The 25,435-nt window shown below is 35.0% G+C and overlaps 1 protein-coding gene across 2 annotated transcripts in view; it reads right to left on the bottom strand.

The window, feature by feature from the left end:
- Window positions 1-25,435, bottom strand: part of LOC145680809 (uncharacterized) — a 708,231-nt gene that overhangs the window by 333,944 nt on the left and 348,852 nt on the right. Inside the window, exon 1 of one of the 2 annotated variants that reach the window (XM_081751881.1) lies at window positions 8,726-8,833. The exons of the other annotated variant lie outside the window; for it this stretch is intronic. Within the exon in view, the coding sequence (XP_081608007.1) occupies window positions 8,726-8,818 (93 nt within the window). The 5' untranslated portion in view covers window positions 8,819-8,833. Of the gene's footprint in view, window positions 1-8,725; window positions 8,834-25,435 lie in introns of those variants that run through there. 2 annotated transcript variants of the gene reach the window in all.

Here is a 25,435-nt window from a genome sequence, read left to right on the forward strand (position 1 = left end):
TCGTTTAGGTGGTAGATAGTAAATTTCAACTACTTCTGGTTTTCGCAGAGTGGTGCGGGCAATCATCATATATATATATATATATATATATATATATATATATATATATATATATATATATATATATATATATATATATATATATATATATATATATATTGAAATAGTGAATCAAGTGTAAAAAATCGCTACCTATTACCGCTTTTGTACTATGGCGAAAAGCATGGACAGTTGAAATCATATTCCGGTTTTTAAACACGTTAACGGAGAAAATTAATATATCCTTCGGATGCTGAATCAATTGCAAAATACCACTTCTTGATATATTACTGCTTTAGCTCTGATACCGTCAACAGACATTTTAATGAACGGACAGACATAGCCCTTGAAAGAGACTTTCAACATTTATGTATAGCATAGCTTGGAAGTCAAATAATTATTATTCTATCTAACAAGATGCTCCAGGTTATTTTGCGTATTCAATCTTTTTTTTTTTCAACGGAAAAGTACAAATAATTGAAAATGAAAAGTGATATATAATGTCTAGTTTTACGTCGCACAGTGCCCTTTAAAATTAATGTTGTAAAAAGGTTACCTGATGCGAGCGTGGTAATATAAATTTGTTTGCCTCAAATTATTCCAATTAATTGCTAAGAACACAGATATTGCTATCCTTCTCCATAACACTTGTCATCGTTTTAAAGCTGCAAGTGACATCGTTACCCTACTATATCGTAGATCGCATAAAGCAGATTATGCATTTTGCGATAACCGTATGCCCTTCAAACATAAGTAAAAAAAAAAAATCGGTTTGAAAAAGGCACAAGGGTTCGTGAGCTCTCTCGAGGTTGGCCCCTTTCCTCCCACACTATCAAGCTACTAATTCTTTCACAATTATTCACTTTCATTGAATCCGTCTTTGGTCCTAAATAACATGACCATGGGACTAAAACTGGAAATTTCGTTTTATATTTTCAGCTATTACACCCATTTCTTCCGTTCAAGAAAAGCTAATACGCAAACATATTTCCGAACTATCTTATTTAACACAATTTGCTTTTCAAACCTCTTTAAGATTATTTTGTGATATATGAACTTTTCTGCTAAACGTTATCATGTTAATCTTCAGGGGGCAAAGTCAGTAATTTTGCTTCCATAAGAAAGGATTATTATTATTGATAATAGTCTAATATAAACGGACATTTCAGCATATCCCATGAAATTTTTAATTTTCTGCATTGCATTGACAGTCACTTTCATTTATATTTTTTACAGTCACTTCATTTATATTTTTTACAGTCACTTCATTTATATTTTGTGGTTGAAGAATCAAGAGTTATTAGGTTTTGTTAATTCTTGTATATCTGTCCCCTCCCCTACCCTCGTAAGGTCTACCATTAAACTAATATGATAAAAACAACCCGCAGGTCCGAACTTCATCCATATTGAAAATTTGATTAAGATCGGTCCTGTGGTTAAAGCATGATGAATTCACAAAGACGGTCACTTTTATTTTTATTCTTTTTACATATATCTCCCCCTCCCCCTCCCCTAGGTTGCACCGCCGTAAAAATGAATAAACGAAAACATCCCAAGCCCGAACCTTATCTATGTTGAAAGTTTGATCAAGGTAGGTCTGGTGGCTCAAGAGTTATGACGTTTCATTTATTTTTATAGATTTGGCCCCTCCCCTAAGTTTTACTGTTAAAGTGATATGATAAAAACCACCTCAGGTCCGAACCTCATTTATGTTGATTTTTTTTTTCTTTTTTTAAAGATCGGTTGGGTGGTTTAAGCGTGATGAAGTCACAAAGACAGTTACTTTTATTTTTACTTTTTTTAAACATATATCTCCCCCCTCCACCTCCCCTTCGTTGCACTGTAAAAGTGAAATGAAAAAAACTTCCCAGGCTTGAACCTTATCTATTTTGAAAGTTTGATTGTGATCGGTCGGGTGGTTTAAGAGTTATTAAGTTTTATTTATTTTTATAGATTTGTCTCCTCTCCTCCCCCTCCCCAAAGTTCTACAGTTAAAGTGATATGATAAAAACCACCTCATATATGAACCTCATCTATGTTGAAAATTTGGTTCAATTCGGTCGGGTGGTTTCAACGTGATGAAGTCACAAAGACAGTCATTTTTATTTTTTTGACATATATCTCCCCCTCCCCTCCCCTTCGTTGCACTGTAAAAGTGAAATGAGAAAACATCCCAGGCTCGAACCTTATCTAGGTTGAAAATTTGATCGAGATCGGTCGGGCGGTTCAGGAGTTTTTAAGTTTTATTCATTTTCATATATTTCCCCTCTTCGCCTCCCCCACCCTAAGATCTACTGTCAAAATCAAACGATAAAAACCTTCCCAGGTTTGAACTTCATATATGTTGTAAATTTGATTGAGATCGATCGGGTGGTTCAAAAGTAATTAATTCACGAACATAGTCACTTTTATTTTTATATTTATTGATTTTTGTATATCTCCCCCTGCACCCCCCTGCCCCACGTTGCTCCGTCAATGTGACATGATAAAAATCATCCCAGTCCCGAACCTCATATTCGTTGAAAATTTGATTGAGATCGGGTCGGCGGTTCAAGAGATTAAGAGTCACAAACATAGTCACTTTTAATTTTATAATATAGATTACTATGAAGGAAACACTGCCATAAATAGAAACTGTTTGTCATTTATATTCAGTTATCTCCCCCCTTAAGTCTCTACTGAAACTGGAATTGGTAAATTTACTTCCGATTTTAATATTGGTCCGCTGTTTCACTTGAAAGATTAACTTCATAGGAATTTACTATCCCTTGAATAGATTCAATCTTAGTTTTAGCGGCTGCATTGAATTCGAAAACACTAAAGATCTAGTACCGCTTCCGATTGTTGATTCATATAAATAGAAACTGGTAAGAGACAGCAAGAAATGGTTTCTATATTCCAATAATGTGTTGAATCTAAGCTTGAATCTCTCTTTCGAAACCAGATTGATATTTGACACTTCATGTTTTTTCTTGAATTTTTAATGAACAACAATAGTAAGAAATAAATTCTTTATATACAAGGTGTATCAAAAGTCTGGGACAATAGACTAACTAACTCCGTTATGAGTGACGATACGAAAAGTGGAAAAAGAGGAAAGATATTAGAAATTAGTAATTTTCGATTTGAAATGATTGAACTTTTCCAATCGCACCAGACATTTGTCCTCAATATTGGTGTGATGCCTTCAGGGCCGTAACTTAGATTTTTTTTTCTGGGAGGGCAAGTATTAATATTTGAGCAATCTAAAAAGAGTTGTTTTCTGCCCTCCCACTCTTACTCTTTGTGGGGACCCCGGAGCCTGTGGGCCCCTCCGCACTCCACTGGTCCCGTTTGACAAATCTCAAAGCCATACGAATAAACATTATTTCTGGGGCCCGTAATAGTAGACATTTTTACTGAAATGGATCCACGACTCATTTTTGTTTTAATTGCCTTTTGTATGCTGTTTTGTTTATGTAATGTAGTAAACCTGTTTGATGCTTCATTTATAATTTCATGTTCGTATCGTATATGAAGTAAGAAAATTTTGTCTTAAAGCAGGTTCCCCTAGAACGGCGCGGAGCTTCCCTGGGAGGGCAGTTGTCCGCCTGCCCCAACAAAAATTACGGCCCTGGATGCCTTATGTTCAATAAAATCTCAGCCAACAAAATTTAAGTTCAGGTACGCATGATTTGTATTCGATCACTTCAACCATGTAAATTAAATCAGACTTGACTTGCTACGCCTTTTCATTAAATAATCATGCATTGTAGAAATATTTCATCACCCTCCCCCCCCCCCCTGCATTGTCAACTACAAGCATAACTTATTTTGTCTCTATGTTATTGATCGGTTTGTGTTCGTTTTCATGCTTGTATTTGCTTTTTTTTTCTTTCTTTTTTCAGTTGTAGTATTTGTGTGTGCGTGTGTTTTGTTAAAGGTACCACTTTTTTCTTTTTTTATCATAAAGTATACCTGCATTTTTTCTTGTATATCACAGTCAAGGGCGCCCATCGGGGGGGAAAGGTGGGACGCTTGCCCCCCTTTAGGGGAATTGTGCTTTGGAAGATCGAAAACCCAACAGTTTTTTTTTTTTTTTAGAATATTTACCGTAAAATTTGAGACTACATTTGAAATGTCGCTTATACTTGGCCCCTCTTGGAAACCACAACATGGGCGCCCTTGGTCACAGTATATTTTATACTCAATTGGTTGTATCTTTTTTGTATAACTGAATGCACTTCCTTAACAAGGGTTAGGTGATAGAGCAGCAATATGCTGAACCTCACCCGCTTGAACAAGGCTTTTTTGAATTCAATTCAATTCAATTCAATTTCAATTTCAATTCAGTTCAAAAGGCAATGTTGTCAGATTAAATGGTATTCCTTTGGGTCTTCTCCATACCATCAATCTTGGATTATTGGGAAACTTGTTCGAGGTAATCTATTTTCCCTCATACAACAATGTACAAGTTCCGCGGATCATTTGTGTGTTTTTTTTTTTTTTTTTTTTTTTTTAGTGCACGTCTCCTCAACGCGTTCGCAACGCTTTTTTATGGGGCGCATACGCCTGGAATACGCTGACCATGTATTTAAATGTTGATGGCTAATCACAATGCACTGCCAATACGGAAGCAATAAAAACTCGCAGAATAAGTCGACTCGAGCGTATTTGTTGCGTTTCGGAACAATAGACCGCGTACTGTTTCGGAATCAGTAAAAGATGTGTAAAGAAAGGGGGGGCGGAAGCCGAACTGCCAGACAAGGCGATTTTAGCAAGAACTTCATGTCTTCTCCCAAGAAACAAACTGAAGCAGGTTATTCTAATTCTACCCTTCCGGCGGGGAAAAAGAAAAAAAAAAAAGGAGCCTGGAAACCTTGACTGGCTCACATTATGAATAATAACGCTTGCGAAAATAAAATTACCGAGTAACCACTTAGGTCTCGTTCGTTGCCGGGGGTAATGCATCGGAAACGAATCCTTGTTTAGCCATAGCCTTATGTTCTGCTAGGATTGGACAACCTCCTACACTAGAGACGTTTCTTTTCATTTACTGTAAGGTATCTTATGAATGTGAACGTCAAAAGGTTGGTGCGATTGAAAAAATAAAGTAATCATTCTAGATTAAATACCACCTATTTCTAACCAGTTTCCTTTTTTCCCATATTTTAGTATTTTCACTCATAACAGAGTTAAAATATGGCCCCGAACTTTTCTTACAGCCTATATACAGATGTAGTAGCCGCCGTACCACCGTAGTTTCTGAATATGCAACGAACCTCACTTGCACAAAAAGATTTATGCGTACAATTAACTCTCTGAGCCTTTGACCAAAACCCCGCTTGGAATTATGGAATAGAAGCGATTTTAAAAGGAAGTGTAACTGACATTCTTCTCCGTCTCAACAAAAAACGTTCAATCAAAGCAAAATTATTCCCGAGTACCTCGAGCGATTAATGATTATAATTAGTGTGATTTCTCTTTCTTCGTAAATTATGTAATAACTATTATCGAAACAAAGAGAAACTACAGGTCAGGGACGTTTTTCCGCTTAGGCATGCTAGGCACGTGCCTAGGGCCTAAAGGAATTCGAAGCGCGAAAAATTTTAGGGCGAAAAAAGAGAAAGCAAAACACTGTTGCACAAAAGTCATTTCCGTTTCTGTTGAGTTACCTTTTTACAAAGAAACTAGATCTCGGCGGCTAATGTAAATGTGATACGTATAATTTTACTTTTGTTAATTGAAAATGGATATTTAAATTACCGGTACTTGATAAATAAGAATACTTAAGAACAATTGTCTGAGGATAACTGTAGAGTGAAAACAAACTGTTAACTGTACCAATATTTAGGAAAAATACGTATTTTCTGTTTTAGCAGACAAAAGCCGAGACCGTGGGAACGGATTGCTTGTGCACTTCTTATTTATAATAATTTACGAGAAACAAATAAATACAACCGCTGTCTATTTAGATAATGGCAAGATTCTCCAAAGAGCAAAAACAAATAAAATGAAAAAATGAAATGAAATCTTTCAGTTTTACGTCCCACGGTTATGCCGGTTAGGCTAAAGGAGACGGTGATGATGAGAAATGAGTGAAATGGTGCAATAAAGAAAGTGGGAGGAAACGGGAGAACCCCGAAAAACCCACAAGCACGGTGTTTGTTCACCACAAAGTCCACACGGTGTGATCTGGGATTGAACGGGGGACCCCAAGCAAAGAAAAAATGTAAATTAAAATTTACAATTTTCGAACAGTAGTGTACATTATCTAAGACAGTGGTTCTCGACAGGTATGTCGTGTCACGTTGATATGTCATGCAATCCTATAAGGTATATCGCAATATTTTAAAATTCAAAAATCAGTACACTTTAATTAATTAGTTAAAATCAGTTTTGAGATAGACTGTACCCGTCAGCGCCTCCAGTGATAGCAACAATAGGCTACTTAGTGATTCATAGAATCACTACTTCATAGAAATTTATAGCCTTACACTACTATAATTTATGTTATTATTAAAAAGGAATCAAGTAAGTTTGTCGCAGTCTCATAGCGTTCAGTAAACTATGTGGTCAATCAGGAAAAGTAAAGTATGTCGTCTCTGATCCAAGACATGCCTGCGCTAAGGGGTGTCGTGATCCAAACTTCTCTTCAATAAGAGATGTAAAAATGAGAATAAAATATCGTATCTACATATAGATATATTATACAGGGTGTTTCAAAACAACACCGACAAGTTTGGGAGGCGATTTCTGACACCAAGATAAGATAAATGTATAGACCAATCTAGGTGCAGAAATCCATCATTTCGGAGTTATAGGCTGCCGAAAACATGAAAAATGAACATTAAAGATCCATAGCTCCAATACTATGTGACCTACCGTAGTCGGGTCAAGACTTCACTTAGGAACTAGCATATGCGCTATTCAAAAATACATGTTTCAGAATCCTATGGTACTCACCCAAGAATTTTTATAGACGGAGTTTGGTTACGGGTGCATAATTTGAAGTACTCACCAACTACCTCTATAAAAGCATTGCTCCAGAAGTACCGCAGAATTCTGAAACATGGACATTTGGGTAGGTCACATGCTAGTTCCTAAGTGGAGTCTTGACCCGATTACGGTAGGTCCCATACTATTGGAGCTATGAACCTTTAAAATTTACTTTTTTTTTTTAATGTTTTCGGCAGTCCATAACTTCGAATGGAAGCATTTATGTACCCAGATTGGTCTATACTTTCTGTCTTCTCGTAGTGTCAGGAATCACCTTCCAAACATTGTCGATGTTGTTTCGAAACACCCTATATAAGCTTCCCTTGAAGGGCGAATTTAATTGAAGCCTTCACTTCTCGAAATAATAATGTATGGGAATAACTATATTTTTCAAAGAACAGGAATATGATTGTAACCACACCCATATTATTGCATTATATCCACTATTGCACTGTTAATTTAGATGTATTCCATTCTGAGAAAGGCCAATTGATACACAATGAGATGATTCCTTGTCCGTCCGAAGCTGCATACAGTATTAATATATTTATACTGTAGACTAGTTGAAAGTCGCGACTTTCCATCATAATAGCACGGTACAGCTCAAAGGAAAAATATGTAAATAAATCAACTAGCAAATAGTGTGTAAATTTGGTATTTTTCGAATTCTCTTCTCCTCTATCTCTCTCTCTCTATTATACACTCCAACACACACACACAAACACATTTTTTTCCTCGTTTGAGTATTTTGTGTATTTTGTAGACCTATTGTAAAAATCTCGATACGTTATGTAAGACGTATGCTAAATAGTACATCTTTGACTATTATTATTATTATTATTATTATTATTATTATTATTATTATTATTATTATTATTATTATTATTATTATTATTATTATTATTATTATTATTATTATTAAATGCATAATACAAATTTCGGTGATTGAAGTTTCCTCGACGGAACCTTCTGTATGCTAGTGTTTCAGGTATCACAGAGAAACAGAAGTCTACCGGAAGTTTGGGGTTATCTTAGTCCACTGGGTATTTTTCTGAAAGCCAATAATTAACGATTTGTTTTACTTTTATTGTATATTTTATACTTTAACGTCCATGAATTTGCAGCGAGGCTACAAGGAAGTCACTAACGATGATAGTGAGCTAAATGGTGGGATGTAAGAGATGGGAGAAAACGAAAGAACCCTGAGAAACTCCACCACATGTTGTCTGTACACTACAAAGCCAACTTGTAAGTTGGAATCAAACAAGAAACCTCATCACGCTATAGGCGAGTACTCTATTTACTGAGCCACTGTGCTGCCATTTCAATTTGTGTTCTGTCTAAAATTTCAGGTATATTAATTTGAATTTACCGGATTTATTACTGTGACTTTAAACCATTAAAATTAACATTATATTTATTTAATATTAAATATTATTTTCCCTCTAGTCTCTGCAACCACATTCTAGATATACACTTTTCATATAAATAAATTATACTTATAAATGTACGGTAACAACGCAACTTGAACAAACTAGATATTTGATCTAATCTTAGAATAAGTTACTTGCCTGAACAAAACGTAGTGACTGCTACTATGGAAAACAACAACCACAATCAAGAAGAAAACTGACTCTTTTTTTTTTTTTTTTTTTTTTGTACACTCTTTTTGAAGCACTAATTCGAAGTGGTTGGAATATATATGCACCTTCGTATGTTCCTCTTTCAAGTTAATATATGCTGGAAGAAGGAAAAACAGTAAAATTCTGAAGATAACATATGTATCAACTAGCAATATCATATGTAAAGTTTCTTTCGAAATAAAGGAAGATAAGATTTCAAGCTTATCTTGCAACATCTACAAGGAAATGATTTACTGTTCAAACTTGTATGCTACTATTTAGATGCCAATTAAGATATCCGAGATAACACTCAAATATTTTCTGCTGAGAAGGAAAATTGGCACAAATGTAAACCAAAAAAGAAAAATAAGGAGAACAAGTTCATTAAATAAACGCTTGAAGAAAACAGTTTCCATAAAATTAAAATATGATCGTAGACGAAGCAACTATAATGACGTCATAAGTTTGCAATGTTAGTGTTATTTTGATATCTAATGTTTATTATAAATTATTCGTAGCCGCACATATTATAAAACGATTTCTTATCGGTCTTCTCTTGTGCGATTTTTAAAGAGTTATGTTGTATACATGGATCCTGTCTACTTGTGTGTCCGTTAGTAGGCATGCGAGACAAAAAAAAAAAAAAAAAAATCTCGAAGACGGTTTGATGGATCTCCATCAATTTAAGCCAGGGAGTGAAGGATAAAGAGTTATGAATCTTAGTTCGTTGATGGCTGTGATGTTCGTATCGGATGTGGTACAAGTCAATTATTTCCTCTTCTTTATTAGGTCGTTATTAACCAAAACTGGTGAAAGATAACTGGAAGCGGTTTAATCCATTCGATTAAATGTGTCAAGAATACATCTTATCTCCATCCTAAACTCTACTGAAACCACAAGTGACCAAGCATTTACTACAACTTCCGTTTACAATATTGATTAACGTATATATATATATATATATATATATATATATATATATATATATATATACAGGGGTGCCCACAAAGGGGGGCTATGACGCAAACTGCGTCATTGAAATATTTGGGGGGGGGGGTAAAAATCTATATAAATATGTTTGAGGGGGTGTAAAATTCAATCGAAAAGTTGTTTTTTTTTTTTTATGGAAGAACACCTACGGATAGACAATTGAGGGGGGTGCGTCATGGACATGAGGGGAGTGGAGGGAGGCTCCGCATTAGAAACTTTGGGAAGCACAAAACCTACTACAACCGTGTCGCCACGTTTGGCCTAATCCTCGTTTCGCCTAACCAATTATCTGACACTTTTATGACAGATAAATGATAAGATTTGTGTCCGCCATTTTAGGCAAAAAAAGGATCCTCGTTTGGCCTAATCCTCGTTACGCCTAAAATGGCGGACAATAAGAAAAAATCGTGGAAATTCAACTAGAGGGAAATTATATAAGAGAAAATTCCCTAGTATATAAAGAATTAAGAAATGCAAAATATATAGATTAATATTATATTAACTATTTTCGAGGAGTTAGGATTACCAAAACTCCTTACTGTATTTACTAGGACCATGGATATATACGAATATATATGAGTAGGTGAATAGCAAAACCCGCTAAATTCACATTTTAAAATATGTGACAAATCGAGAAAAACTGTTTAAACACGTTCTAATTGTAAAATAACATTAGAAACTAGAGAACATTAAAAAAATAAGAATAATGTAAGTGTTGGTCTGTCGAAAGCTGTATAATCACACTAGTCTGTGAATTGCGTTATTGAAGAAAATAGTTTGGATTTAACAGGTTTTGCACATGTAAATGGAAATAACAGCTTTTGCATCTGGATGAGCGGCCATTTTTGTTGAGGCTCAAAATACAAAACCTATCAAAAAGAAAGGGAGTCAGAGTCAGAGATCAGTATTATGCCTACTAAAATATTGGGGGGGGATGTATTATCAACTATACATTGCACAAGATTGGCACAAATGAATATGGATACATAAATGAATATGGAATATGGATACATATGGAGTTAATTATACCTATCCGTATACATTTCTAAACTGAATGACTATATTTTGGAAGAGTTTGTAACCTTTTATGGGCTAACATAGGGTGAATATTAATTTGCCAATTATCCCAATATATGAATTTGAAATTTATTTATTTATTTATTTATTTATTCACTTTCCTTTGGCCCCAACGAGCTAATGCTCACATTAAGGGGCAGTACAACCCAATACGTACATACTTCAATAATAATATAACATGACAATATATGTTTGTCATAGACTAAAAAGAGGCAAATAAAATAAAGAAAAAAAATAAACAATGGAAATAAAGTACATTTTATATATATATATATATATATATATATATATATATATATATATATATATATATATATATATATATATATATATATATATATATATATATAAGAAAAGGAAATACATGGTAACTACTAATACCCGGAACAATAATAGAAATTCAAAATATTGCATAAGATGTTAACTTGAATAACAACATCTGAAATACATGAACAGAAACTTTTATAGTTATGGATTATATGTAATTTACAATAACAACAAATTTAGGGAAATATCATATAACTTGACAGTTATTTACAATGAGCCGAAAACAGCTCCCAGTAATGCTGTGTCACCTGTTTCTTAAATATATACTCACTACAACAATTTTAAAGTTTATCTGGAAGGTCGTTATACGTTTTGAGTAGACTGTATTTGACACTCTTTGTGCCATAGTTAGTTGAGTTCATTCTTCTTATATGTAGTGCATTTCTACGTCTAGTATTGTATTCATGAATATCGTTATTTTTTTGAAGCCTGAGATTAATATGTGTCTGGGAATTTATAATTTTGTAGATTAAAATACTTATTTGAACTTTTGTAATTAAATTTAGTGGTGATATTCCTGGGGCCATGTACAAACTATTGCTGTAATATCTGGGAGGTAATCCATACATTGACTTTATTGCTTTCTTTTGGAGAATTGCTAATCTCTTTATATCTGATTGCTTACCATTCTGCCAGATTACCGATAAGTAAGATAGGTGGGATTGTATGAGTAAATAGTATACTGCTCTAACACTTGAATTTGGTACGATATTACGTAAACGACTGAGAACTCCCACAACTGGTGATATCTTCTGTGTTAACATTAATATATGTTTGTCCCATTTCATATTTTCATCCAGTACCAGACCTAAGTATTTTACAGTACGTGCTCTGAGTATAGTCAATTCATCTACCTGTAGTTTGTCAGGGATCCGTGTTTTAAATGAAGGCTTATGAAACACTAGAAACACTGTTTTGGAGGGATTAAGCACCAATTTGTTTTCGCAAAGCCACCGACTTAAAATGTTTAAATCGTATTTTATATTACACAATAGTTCTTGGACAGAGTTTTCAACATAAAGTATTGTTTTGTCATCTGCAAATAAAGCAACTTTACCTTTGAGGTTTAACTCCTTTATGTCATTTATATAAATCAAAAATAATAGTGGACCTAAAACTGACCCTTGTGGCACACCATGAAGAACTGGTAATGCAATGCTCTCTTGACCATTAACATACACATATTGTGTTCTATTGTTCAGGTAACTTTTAAACCATTTCAGAGTCACTCCTCTTATTCCAGTTTTTTCCAATTTTTTAAGCAAGATTGCATGGTCAACTGTATCGAAGGCCTTTTTTAAGTCAATAAATAACCCTGCTGCTAGTTTATTTTTGTCTAAAGCCTCTTCTACTTCAATTACTAAATCAACAGTTGCATTTAATGTACTGCACTTTTTCCTGAATCCATATTGGTGTTCGTAAAAGAAGTTAAATGACTCCAGATACCTAATTACCTTATTGTATACACACTTTTCTATTATTTTTGACATACAGTTTAGAATGGAAATAGGTCTGTAGTTACCTGGTTGTAATTTATCACCCCCTTTAAAAACTGGTACAACTTTTGCTACTTTACACAAAGCCGGATATGAACCAAGCTCAAAAGAAAGATTAATGAAATCAGCTAAACAGTAATATAGCAAAACAAAATGTGCAAATGTTGAGTTTGAGCAAAACAGTGGCAGGAAGAGAATCAGAAATGGTAAATAAGTGGCAAATTTTTTTAACATGTTGTACCAGAAGCATGTTATAATTTTGAATGATAATTGACACGATATATTTTAAGGAAAAGGTTCTGCTGAAGCTGAAGAGACCGTTTAGAAAAGAACTAATCCAACAATGTTCTGTTCAAAGTAAAAAGTTACCCTGAAATACAAAACAAACGACTTTTAACCATAGATAGTCCACTCACCTTGTCTTTTTGGCTACATTTGATTTCAAGTTTTCAATGTGTCCTGTAAGTTTTCTAGATAATTTTTGTGTTGTCTGATAACAAAATTATGATCATCGCTGCTTAGAGTATCGTTTTCTTTCAATTTTGTGTGCATTTGTCTAATAATTATTAAAGAAAAGCAAATTAACACAGAAAAGTTTCACGATCAGTTAGGTTAAGACGTATAGTGTCTCCATTTTCACTCCAGGGTGCGCGGTGGCAAGTAGTAGAGCGTTCACCTCCGATGCTCAGGGTCCCTGGTTCGATCCCAGCTCGCGCCACGTGGACTCTGTGGTGAACAAACACCGTGCTCGTGGGTTTCATCCCACTTTCTTCATTCTACCATTTCATTCGTTTCTCATCATCACCGTCTCCTTTAGTCTAACCGGCATAACCGTGGGACGTAAAACTAAAGATTTCATTTTTTTTCAATTTTCAGTCCAAAAATAAAAAAAAAATAATGAAAGCACACATTTCAAATTCTGCCAAATAAAATTTCGAATGATTTACGAAGAGTTGCGATAAATATTCAGATTACTAAACTACTGTAATCCTATACAGTACGAAACCTCAAATTGTTTGAAATATGGAATTAACCGGGTTTGATTCTGCTTTTCTCATTGGATTATTTGCAGGTTCGGGATTTAACAATTTAAGAAACTGAATATGGAAGAGGGGTTTAATTGGTTTTGATCCATATTTCTCAGCTCTTCACATAGTAGGGAATATTTTTTTCGAAAAATTTCCCTCCAGTTTTATCTCCACGATTTTTTTATAGTCCACTATTTTAAGCAAAACGAGGATTAGGCCAAACGAGTATCCTTATTTCGCCTAAAATGGTGGACATAAAGCTGGACACTTTTATCTGTCATAAAAGTGTCAGATAATTGGTTAGGCGAAACGAGGATTAGGCCAAACGATGCAAGATCTACTACAACGATTCGTGTATTTCAACCTTTATTTGTATTTTTGGGCAGAATATACTTCTAAATTATGCACAAGCTATTCATATATATAAAGTAACAGATAGAGAGAAGCATTTTGAGGGGAGTTCATTTAGCGTTCAAAGAATATATATCATTTTGTCTTTTGACTTTCTGTTCAAATCGAGAGCTGCTTCGTGGCTGAGTCTAGTAGCTAGCACGTCCTCCTCTTTTTGTACAGGGTCCCGGGTTCGATTCCCGGTGAGAGAGCCTTTGGAATTTTAACTGTCCTCGTTGTTTCTGTGTCCGTGTTCCTGTCGATCTCAGTTACTGGAAAAGCGAGTTAAATGAGTAAAAAGAAGTAGAAACCTAGTAATAAGTAGTTACGCAAGTTAATAAGGCACCTTCTATGAATCAGCTAACTTTAAAAAAAGGTTAGCGTACGCACATTTGGCGTGGGAGTCCCGGGTACGATTCCCAGCGGGAGCTCATGTTCGAATTCCACGTTAATCAGTAGGTGCCGCCTCATATAGCCTCGCTGCTGAAAGTTACGTTAAACATAAAATCAACTCAACTAAACTGTTGAAACCAAGAATGGTAGAAATAAAACATTTCTGGATTTAACGCTGATCTCTATAGAATGAAAAGGCTAATAAACAGCGAGATTTTTTTTCTGCAACCAATTAAGTGGTCCAAAAATATTTTCCACCCCCACTCTAATCTCTCTATTAAAACCAGAAGTTATAGCAACCTACTACCTCTACGGTTACTATATTAGTTGAGAAAACGCTATACAAACAAAATTCCTTCACGTGGTGTACATGTGACACTAGTAGTTTCTGCACTTCCAAACTAAGCTATGCAAAAGTGTCGGAAATCTTATACAATGTCTTTGTCAGTCTGTATGTCGACAGACATCAGAGCAAAAATAATAAAATATAACGCGATGATCTTTTTGTAATGGATTCAGCGATCCAAGAGTAAGTTCCATCATCCCCTTTAAATCTCTATTTAAACCGGTTACAACGTTTACCACCATAGAACAAAGATCATAATGAATAAGGATATATTTTTAAATCGCTTCAACGTCTGAGGGGTCGCGGTGGCTCAGTGGTAGATCGTTCACCTCTGGTGCTTGAGATCCCTAGTTCGACCCCAGCCCCCGCCAAGTGAACTTTGTGGTGGACAAACACTGACTGCGTGGGTTTTCTCAGGGTTCTCCCGTTTCCTCCCACTTTCTTCATTCCACCATTTCATTCATTACTCATCATCACCGTCTCCTTTAGCCTAATCAGCATAACCACGGGACGTAAAATTTAAAGATTTCATTTCATTTTCTATTGAAACTGAAAGAGGTTGAAATTTACAACTACTTTTGGTTTCAACACTGATCTTCATGAAGCAAAAACGGCACGAGATATCGGGATGCAGTGTTTACAGTTGATTCAGCATCCCAACTGTAGCTACTGTATTCTCCGTTAACCCTATATTTAAACCGGAAGTGGTTCAAAGTAACCTTTTCCTGTTTCAACATGTATAGCTAGAGAACAGAAATGGTGTTAGACTGTGACTAGTGGGTTTCTGTAAACGATTCAAGATCCCAAAAGAACATATCATCATAACCCGCATAATTCTATCAGAACTACAGTGATTAAAATTTAATACTACTTCCGGTTTCAACGTTGATTTCGTAGAGTAGAAACGATAAAAGATATAGAGATGCAGAATTTTACAATCGATTCAGCTTAGCCAAGAATAGGTTATATCTCTTTCATTAACACTGTATTGAATCTGCAAATTAACCATTTTCGATTTTAACACTTATCGCTATGTAATAAAAAATGGTATTTGATAAAATCAAATCATTTAGTGTAATCAATTCAGTCTCAACCCACACACTCTACCGAAACTGGAAGTGGTTGAATTTTACTACTATTTCCGTTTCCAATACTGATTTCCATAGAACAAAAGCGATAATAGATATCGATAAGCTGCTTCTTGCAACATATTATGTTTCTTAAGGATAGTTTCTATCTCCCTCCTTAACCATCTATACAATCTATAAATGCTACAAATTAACTATTTGCGGTTTCAACCTTTATCGTCATAGAACAAAAGCAGTAACGCATAGCAAGTAATGTGTCTTTGATATGGACTCAGCGTCCGAGGGTCAGGTTATGCCTTTATCTTAGCAATATATTGCAGCCAGTATATATAGATACACTACTTCAAGTTTGAGTATTGAATTCCCGTAGTTTAAAAGCCAATTGTAATTTCACACTACGAAGCGAAACTCACCTGTTTCATTATTTTATTTAGCTTATTACAATTTAATATCCACTTACTTGGCACAACATATGTTTTAATTTTAACAATGAATTTAAATGTAATATATAGCACGCAGCAGAGAGTAATTTGCTGGGTACCTAACTGACTTCAGTCCAGGGTACTGGGATCTACATGGAACTTCCCATTTTTTCTAGGGAATGTCTCAAAGACATTATGTGGAACCTGAGATGTCTAGAAAATAGAATTTCCTGCGGGATTCCTGTGTGGCACTTCTGGTTCTTTGTGAGATAATCACAGGAAGGCTTAGGAGTGTAACCAAACCAAGCCCGAGCTGGGATATTAACGATAGCGGTGGATAAGTTTTCCAAAAGGGCGCCCACACAAATGTAAATACATATTACATATATATATATATATATATATATATATATATATATATATATTTTCATGGGCGGCGATTAGGGGGGGCAAAGGGGGCAGTTGCCCCTCCCCTTTTTTGAAATGACCCATTAATGTATATAGTTTCATTTGGAAATATAAAGTTTTATATGTATTATTGGTTCATAGAATACAAATGGTGCCATAAAATATTTACCGTTCCATGAGTACGTATTGGTTATCTTTCCGTGAAGTTAAGAAAGCTACAGAAATTGCGTTTTAACTGCCACTAAAAATGGCCCCAAAATTAAGCTGTTGGAGCGCCACAATTCGAGCGTACTTTCATTTCATCTTACAAGGGATCGATATGTTAGTCAGCCGCTCTGGATCTAATTGAGATATCATTTCGCAAGAAAAGAATTCCTTCACAAGTTATTCTTTAATTGCACAAAAATCGACAGTTCCTAAAATGTCTTTTCTTCTTTCTTATAGTAAGGAATATTTTGATTTGATTTTTTTCCGTTTAACATCCTGTTCAGCAGCGAAGCTATATGAGACGTGAACTTAATGATTAACGTAGACTCCGAACCACGTGAGCTCCCTCCGGAAATTGAACCCAGGTCTCCCACGTCAAAGGTGCGTACGTTAACCGCTTAGCCACGAAGGAGCTCAGTAAGGAATATATAATTTTGCAGTGTAATATACGAGTTTAGGGGTGTACATACACAGTTTTGTTATACAATTAAATTTAGTAAATTCAACATAATTCTAGGTTTTAGGATTATTTTGTATAACTGGAATGTGGAGTGCCTCTAAGTATTGTCGAGTTTTGATGTATTCCAAGAAAATGAAAACTGTATCTAATGGCAACGAACATGTTTCGGGAAGCTACAAAAGTATTTCTTTAAATCTTGTAGCATATGCTTGTAGTATTCACTGTCTTTCTAAGAGAAATAACACATATAGTAGCATGCGTGGAATTAAAAATATAAGTTGTTCATTAATTTCCAGTTTCAATATAACTTTTGCAGAACAAGCCGCCTTCTCCATTACTATGATTATTTGATTAATATTATCCTTTCTATTTATTTGTTTTGCAAATTTGTTATTAAATAGGTCCCTAATCTGATCACACAAATTTCCAGATAGAATTTTAAGATGCATGATTTCATGATTTTTTGATTTCATGAGCAAGGAATCAAATCTCTTCTTACACCTTCGTTGAATAAGAGTACAAAGAGCTAGAATCTTGTGTTGCTCTTGTCAATTTACGTAACAAAATATGAAACAAGATATACGGTATTTTAACTGAAAAAGACAGTATCCTAATAGTTATACAGCTTTTAGTCAAACAAAGTGTTACAAGCAACCAGGAAAACTAACATTGACATACAAATATTCAGATCATGTCTTGCCCCCTACTTTTAACGTCCAACCGCCGCCACTGTATATATTCGTCAGGAGGTGATTACTGTATTCGAGATAAAACGAAATGTATAGACCAACCTGGGTGTAGAAGTGCATAAGAGCTATCAACACCCGAAAAGTCTTTAAAAAAATGCAAACACAACAATACTTTAAAACAAAATGTTGGACCAAAATCAGAAAAAAGGAGACGTCCAATATTTTTAGTCGTAGATTCCATTAGTGGACAATCGGATGTAGTGCAGTGACAGTGAATGAGTGACTCACAAAGAAACTGGAGTATTACTTCGAGTATCTTATCAAACGTTGAATGAGGGAAATAAAAAACAATCAAGTTGAAGATTTCATCAATCGAAAGCAACAGTACATTATTCAAATTAGAACACTTAGAATTTGGAAGAAAGAGAGTGTGATTGATCTATTTTGTCTACGCACACAACAAACTTTTGAAAGAAGAATTTAAATGAAAAGAAGTCTTTAGCTCTTTTACACTTTATGGTTTGTATATCTAGCATGGTGTAAACCTTCGAAATTTTCTTTATAAATATCTAGTAAAATTTACACACCGGGTTCTTTGCATTCATTTATGCGTGGATGCATCAAAGAACATATTTCATGAGCATTTTGGAGTCACGTGTGCTATGTCTGGGGGCAGTGACGTCACAAACAAGGAAGAAGGAAGAAAAGAATACAATTTAGAGCTTTAAAAAAATCCAGACACATCCCTATTTTTCCTAGGCTCATGTTTCGCCCGTCACTGTGTTCGTAATGGAGCAATGTTTACAATTCTACCACTCAAATTTCACAATTATAAATCCGAAGCGGAAAATTCCGTCCAAATTGAAAAACAAAATTTTTTGAAGAGAAATTTTCCCCTTTTTGTGAATTTCTTCCCTCGGGTACCCAATAGAGACATGTGATTGCTACCGTTTGAAACCTAACCTCACTTGGAGCAAAATGAGGTAGTAATCATGATTATAGAATACATAGATATGTGTCAAAAAATCGATTTTTTGAATTTTTCCCTATTTACAAATTTTTAGTCACTTAGTTTAGTAAAATATATACAGTATATCACTAGAATTTATCCTAGAATGGTGAATTCTCTTCGGAATGAATGTGCCTTGCGAACGGTAGCATTTGCAGGTCGGTATCATGTACCTGAGTAAAGAAAAATCCCTATAAGGAAACCTTTTAAAGCAAAATCTCTTTTGCCAAAGTTTCGGCCCCTCTGGGAACCCCTTGTGTTAACTCTCGTGTCTCATAATCACGTAACACGTACTACATTGCGTATGTAATATGTGTACAAAATATCAATCGGATATCTTGAAAACTCAGGACGGGAAAAAATATTCACCCAAGTCTGAAGAATATCCCATATTCCCCTAAGTGATATTCTTTACATGTTCGAAAGACTGATTCATTTCGAACAAAACGAGCTACGATTCATGATCCTATGATAATTATGGATGTCTCAGGAAATGTTTATATAATATCTTGTTCTCTGCCATGGTAAAAAGGATGTCGGATATTCCTTACAAAAGGGGAAATATTTTTTCCGCTCTCAGTTTTCAAAATATAAGATTAAAATTGTGCACAGGTATCATACATTACGTAGTGTTTAAGGTGATTTTGAGATCTGATCATTAACACAAGGGGTGCCCAGAGGGGCACAAAATTTGTAAGAAGGGATTTTTCTAAAAATCCCATTTTTAGAGGCTTTTCTCTCCTGGGGTACATGGTACCGACATTTGAGTGGTACCGATAAAAAGGCTAATTTATCTCGAAAAAACGAGGTTAGATTCATGTTTCTAAAATAAATAGTCTTTATGCCGAAGCTGATTGAATAAAAATTGACTAAAAATGCATTATGCATTGAAAATTGGTAAATCGGCTAGAGCATCAAGACCATTTTTTCTCAGACCACTTTTCGAACCTCACTCTCTTCACAATAAAGTAAAGTGTCTGGTGGTATATTTGTATGTTCGTGTGGTGTAACTGAGGGAAATAATTTGCGATAAAATCCACTTTTTAAAGAATCCCTTTTTCCCTTTTTTCCACTTGCCGCCTTAGGTACATAATAGAGAAATCTCACTGCTACAGTTGGAAATATTGCTACATTCCGAATAGCATGAGATGTGAGTGATGATCGTACAATAAGTAGTTTTGACGCAAGAGCTCATTAAGTGAAAGTCTACAAAATGTCTCAAAACTCTCCAAAATTCAAAAGGGTTAACGTATCACACTTATATCTTCTAGACTAATGGTAATGGATGATAAATGAACGGCTTCCTGTCCAAGTTAACCTTCTTAAGGTCCTCGTTTGGAGTTTATACATAAGGTCCTCGAGTTTATTTGGATCCATTATGCATTTTATCCTTTTTTTAATGTATGTGCTCAAACGTTGGAGCAATAAACAATTTTATTTATTTATATGTTACCTTCACGTGTATACTAAAATCTTGCACATTGTACAGCGGGGGACATTTCTAAATGGTACAGCCATATGGAGATTTACGGCTAAGGTGTACCATTTAGAAGTGTCCCCCGCTGTACAAGGGTGTATGCATGAACTGTACACATCACTCTTGCGCAATTGTACAAATTGTGATTAGTTTATATATATATATATATATATATATATATATATATATATATATATATATATACTCATGCACAGGTCCTTAAGAAATTGATTTATGGAATAACCTTTTGTTTATATTTTGTTCGAAATCCTACACAATATCCTAACATAGTATCTCTAAATAATTCTTTGTTAAAATATTTAGACTACAGCAAAAGAAATAATGTTATACAAATACTAATTCAGTATTTTCTTCGCAGCACAAATGCGCACACCCACAAAAATACAATAAATCTAAAAGTGTATGTCTTACACAGTTGAAATATTATGAGTTATAGTATAAACGGAAGGATTTCAAAGATATCTGTGAAAATATGGCGAGATACAGGCAATGGTATAACCACAGGGGCAGAGATGGTCAGATATCTATATTATATTCACGCAATGTATAATTAAAATTATATATATGTTAATATCCCTTCTAGTTATGTTTACAAACACACTACATGTGCTCCTACTTGTAAACAACGACCACGTGCACTTTACTATAGAGTGCTACAACTGCAGACGACGGAGACGACAGGGACACCACTGATCATATGAAGACAAGGAAACAGCAGCACCACTGCCACACCTGGGGAGCATGTAGGCCTATAAGAGAGAACATTCTACGGACAGCTATCGGTTTCGACTGGTCGAATTCTCTTTCTTTTCTTTTAGTGGTGCCTGGGAGGTATCTCACCCAATCCTAAAGTCTTAGCTTGTGATGGAGCTAACAGTTCCTTTTCCTTCTAGCTTCCAGTAAAGTCTTATGGGAAACTTTATCTCTCTTTCTGCTTGCAATGGAGCAGCGAGATATTCCTAATCACAACCCGCTCTAGCTTGCAGTGGAGCTTCGAGTGTCCTACATCGCCTCACGTAGTTCGCTACTGAGGAATCCTTCCTGAGATCGTAAGGTCGAGGGGACACATAGACCCACCTAATATTAGAGAAGTTACATTATTGTAGTATTTCTGTAAAATACTATTTACAGAGGATCTTATAATAAAAAAAAACTGGTAGTTTGTATTGGGATTCCAGACAGTAATTTGCTCTACCTACTCATACACAAGAGAACTTTACAATATCCATCAATGACCCTGAAACTTTTCCCTCCAAGCGAAAATTATTGTTTGCCCAACCGGATACAGGGAGAAAGTGAAAGCTAGAGAGTCAGAGTAAACGAGAATCTCATTGATCAAATACAGCGAACAAATGAGCAATGATCACAAGAATGTTCCGATTTCTCACTGTATTTGAAAGAAATTTCCTTGATTTCTACCTCCTCTATGAATTTCGCATTTTGTGGGAAATTTCCCGCCAACGTCAAAAATGATAAAAGAGTTTACCGAAACAAAGTGTGATCATAAACAGGTGCATCTTAGTGATCAATGGTCCGAACACGTCATAAGATCTACACTGTAAAGTGAATGGATCCAAATAGACCCACAGGAATTTAAGTGTAAAAAATTTTATAGCTCTCTAACTTGAACACCTACAGCGATTATATTAATTATACTGTATATGCAAAAATACTAAAATTAATACAAGTCAAGCAATATGAGAAGTTTAGATTATATACTTTAGGAATTATGGTTCATTGAGAACGAAAATGGGTCAAACCGGATCCGAGGACTTTAAGGGGGTTAAGAACGTGTGAAAATGAAAAAAAAATAATAACTTTGATCCAGATTAGGTTTATAACGACTATACATAAAGACAGTCAGACGGCAAAGATCATGTGTGATGGACAAGAGTACAAGGCATTCTTCACATGATACACTGATACCCACAAATTATGTGATACAATTTGGGCGATAGTAAGCTGCATTGAAACATCTCCTCCTTGAAATATGTAATTAAGTGGAAGATAATAATTCCGAGCACAGAAACAATGAAACTCGACGAAACACAAGCTGTTGCGCGTATTGTACAATGATACAAAGAAATACAGCTTCAAACTACCCATTTATCCTATTTCGTACAAAGTAGTATAACTCTGAAATACTCAGAGGTAGCCTACCTTGTACAGTATTTGTGCAATGCAGTATGTATATATCGAGACAGCTGTGAAGAATAACGGTTCACAGTCTGATATTGTCGGCCATTGACCGCATTGCAAAGATGACATTGGCAAAGCAAATTTTTCTGCATGCGGTCAAACACATCTGAAATTTCGGAGATGACAGCCGCAGCTATATTAAGTTGAACAACAAGTTCTTCGGCTGTCATGGCTAGTGTTGCATATAAAAGGCATTTCATACTCCCCCTCCCGATAAAAGAAATCAAAGGGTGTGAGGTAAGATGGATGAGGTTGTCATAACACAGGCCCTTCTCTACCTATCCAGCGATCTGGGAATGTTTCATTTAGGTAGGTCTGATTATTCCCGTCAAAATGTGCAGGTGCACTGTCATGCTGCGATTACGTCTGCTGTCTTATGTTCAAGGGAACATGTTGCAACATATTTTGGGAGAATATTACATAAAAATAAAAGATAAGTATTTCCACACAGGCTAGCCGGTAATAAAAGAGGTCCTACCACAAAATTATCGACCATACCGAACCGCTCACACCTAAGTCTCTGCTGCTGATCGTTTACTAGAGTTGCATGTGGATTTTTACACCATACACATGGCTACTGTTAGTTTCAGGACGGTCTCTGATCATTTCGAGTACACTGTGTTCAAATTCAATTGCCCATATGGTGCAATTTCCTCGGATTTCACGAGGGGAAGTTGAAGAGACCCTATCTCTCGAGGGCAAATATGGTGGCGTGGAAAAATACAGGGAAAGTTGTTCTTCTTTGAGGACGATGGTCACGATTTAAACGCCTAGCCTCTGGTCTGCCAAGTCGTAAACAGAGTTATCTGCCATTGCGTAGGCACGTACAGGTTTCACTTATTTATCAACGTCTACATTTTTACATGACCGTGAATACCTGAACACAAACCTTTACCATCGAACACAACACTTCATATCCTCTTAAACAGTAATTACACACGTAACACCATAGCATCTGCCTATGTATATCACTCACAAATTGCGTAGATGTCTACTACAACACAACCACGCTGATTGACGCCAACCATGAAAAATTGTTCCACTTGTTCCTACATAGTACTAAAATTGTCTAAGCCATGAAAATTTTCAGATTCTTTAAACAATCTTTCACTTTTTAACATTTCTATATATGAATTCAATCAATTTTATGAATACTGACGAATTGTTACTTGATCACTGATATTTGTTAAGAACGGAAAATTTTCCGGAAAAATATAGAAGAAAATTTTCCACCTCACATCACGGTTAAACAACGATGTAGGAATAAGTGGAGTATGTTTTTACGAATCGAAAAATTTTCCGGAAAATTTTCATCACGGTACAGGACAGACAATTTTTCGATTTATGAAAAATTCTTCCACTTGTTCCTACATAGTACTAAACATTGTTTAAGCCATGAACATTTTCAGATTCTTTAAACGATGTTTCACTTTTTAACGTTTCTATATATGAATTCAATCAATTTTATGAATACTGAGGAATTGTTACTTAATCACTGATATTTCTTAAGAACGGAAAATTTTCCGGAAAATATAGAAGAAAATTTTCCACCTCACATCACGGCTAAACAACGATGTAGGAATAGGTGGAGTATGATTTTACGAATCGAAAAATTTTCCGGAAATTTTTCAACACTGTACAGGACAGACAATTTTTCGATGCATGAAAAATTATTTCACTTGTTCCTACACAGTAGTGAAAATTGTCTAAGCCATAAAAATTTTCAGATTCTTTAAACGATGTTTCACTTTTTAACGTTTCTATATATCAATTCAATCAATTTTATGAATACCGTGTGCGTGGGTTTTCTCGGGGTTCTCCCGTTTCCTCCCACTTCCTTCATTCCACCATTTCATTCATTACTCATCATCACCGTCTCCTTTAGCCTAAGCGGCATAACCGTGGGACGTAAAACTCAAAAATTTCATTTCATTTTTTTCAATTTTATGAATACTGACGAATAGTTAATCACTGATATTTCTTAAGAACGGAAAATTTTCCGGAAAAACATAGAAGAAAATTTTCCACATCACATCTCGACTAAACAACGATGTAGGAATAAGTGGAGTACGTTTTTATGAATCGGAAAATTTTTCCGTTTCAAAATTTTCCGGAAAATTTTCATCACTGCTTGTTACTACAGAGCAATGAAACTTTCCGATTCACAGAAAGTTGTTTTACTTTTTGCTTCAAAATGAAAATTTTCGGACTCAAAAAAATTTCTTCAATTTTCCCATAAAAGAAATATTTCGATTCATGAAAAAAATTTTCACTTGTTACTACATAGTACTGAAAATTGTCTGATCCGATCCTTTAAACGATCTTTCACTTTTTAACTATTCTATACATGATTTATATCAATTTTATGAATACTGAGGAACTGTCACTTGATCACTGATATTTGTTAAGAACGGAATATTTTCCGGAAAAATATAGAAGAAAATTTTCCACCTCACATCACGGCTAAACAACGATGTGGGAATAGGTAGAGTATGTTTTTATGAATCGGAAAATTTCCATCACTGTACAGGACAGACAATTTCCCGATTCATGAAAAATTGTTCCACTTGTTCCTACATAGTACTGAAAATTGTCTGAGCCATGAAAATTTTCAGATTCTTTAAACGATCTTTCACTTTTTAACATTTCTACTAGCTGAACCTGCGCTCTCTACACAGCGCATCATTCGCATATGAGCATAAATCTCCTTCTCATTCCTCACAACATCCCTGTACATTTTCTTTTACAGACACAAGTGAAAGACGTATT

The sequence above is a fragment of the Thermobia domestica genome, chromosome 3 (assembly GCF_964235325.1).
Source record: "Thermobia domestica chromosome 3, izTheDome1.hap1.1, whole genome shotgun sequence".
Lineage (NCBI taxonomy): Eukaryota > Metazoa > Arthropoda > Insecta > Zygentoma > Lepismatidae > Thermobia > Thermobia domestica.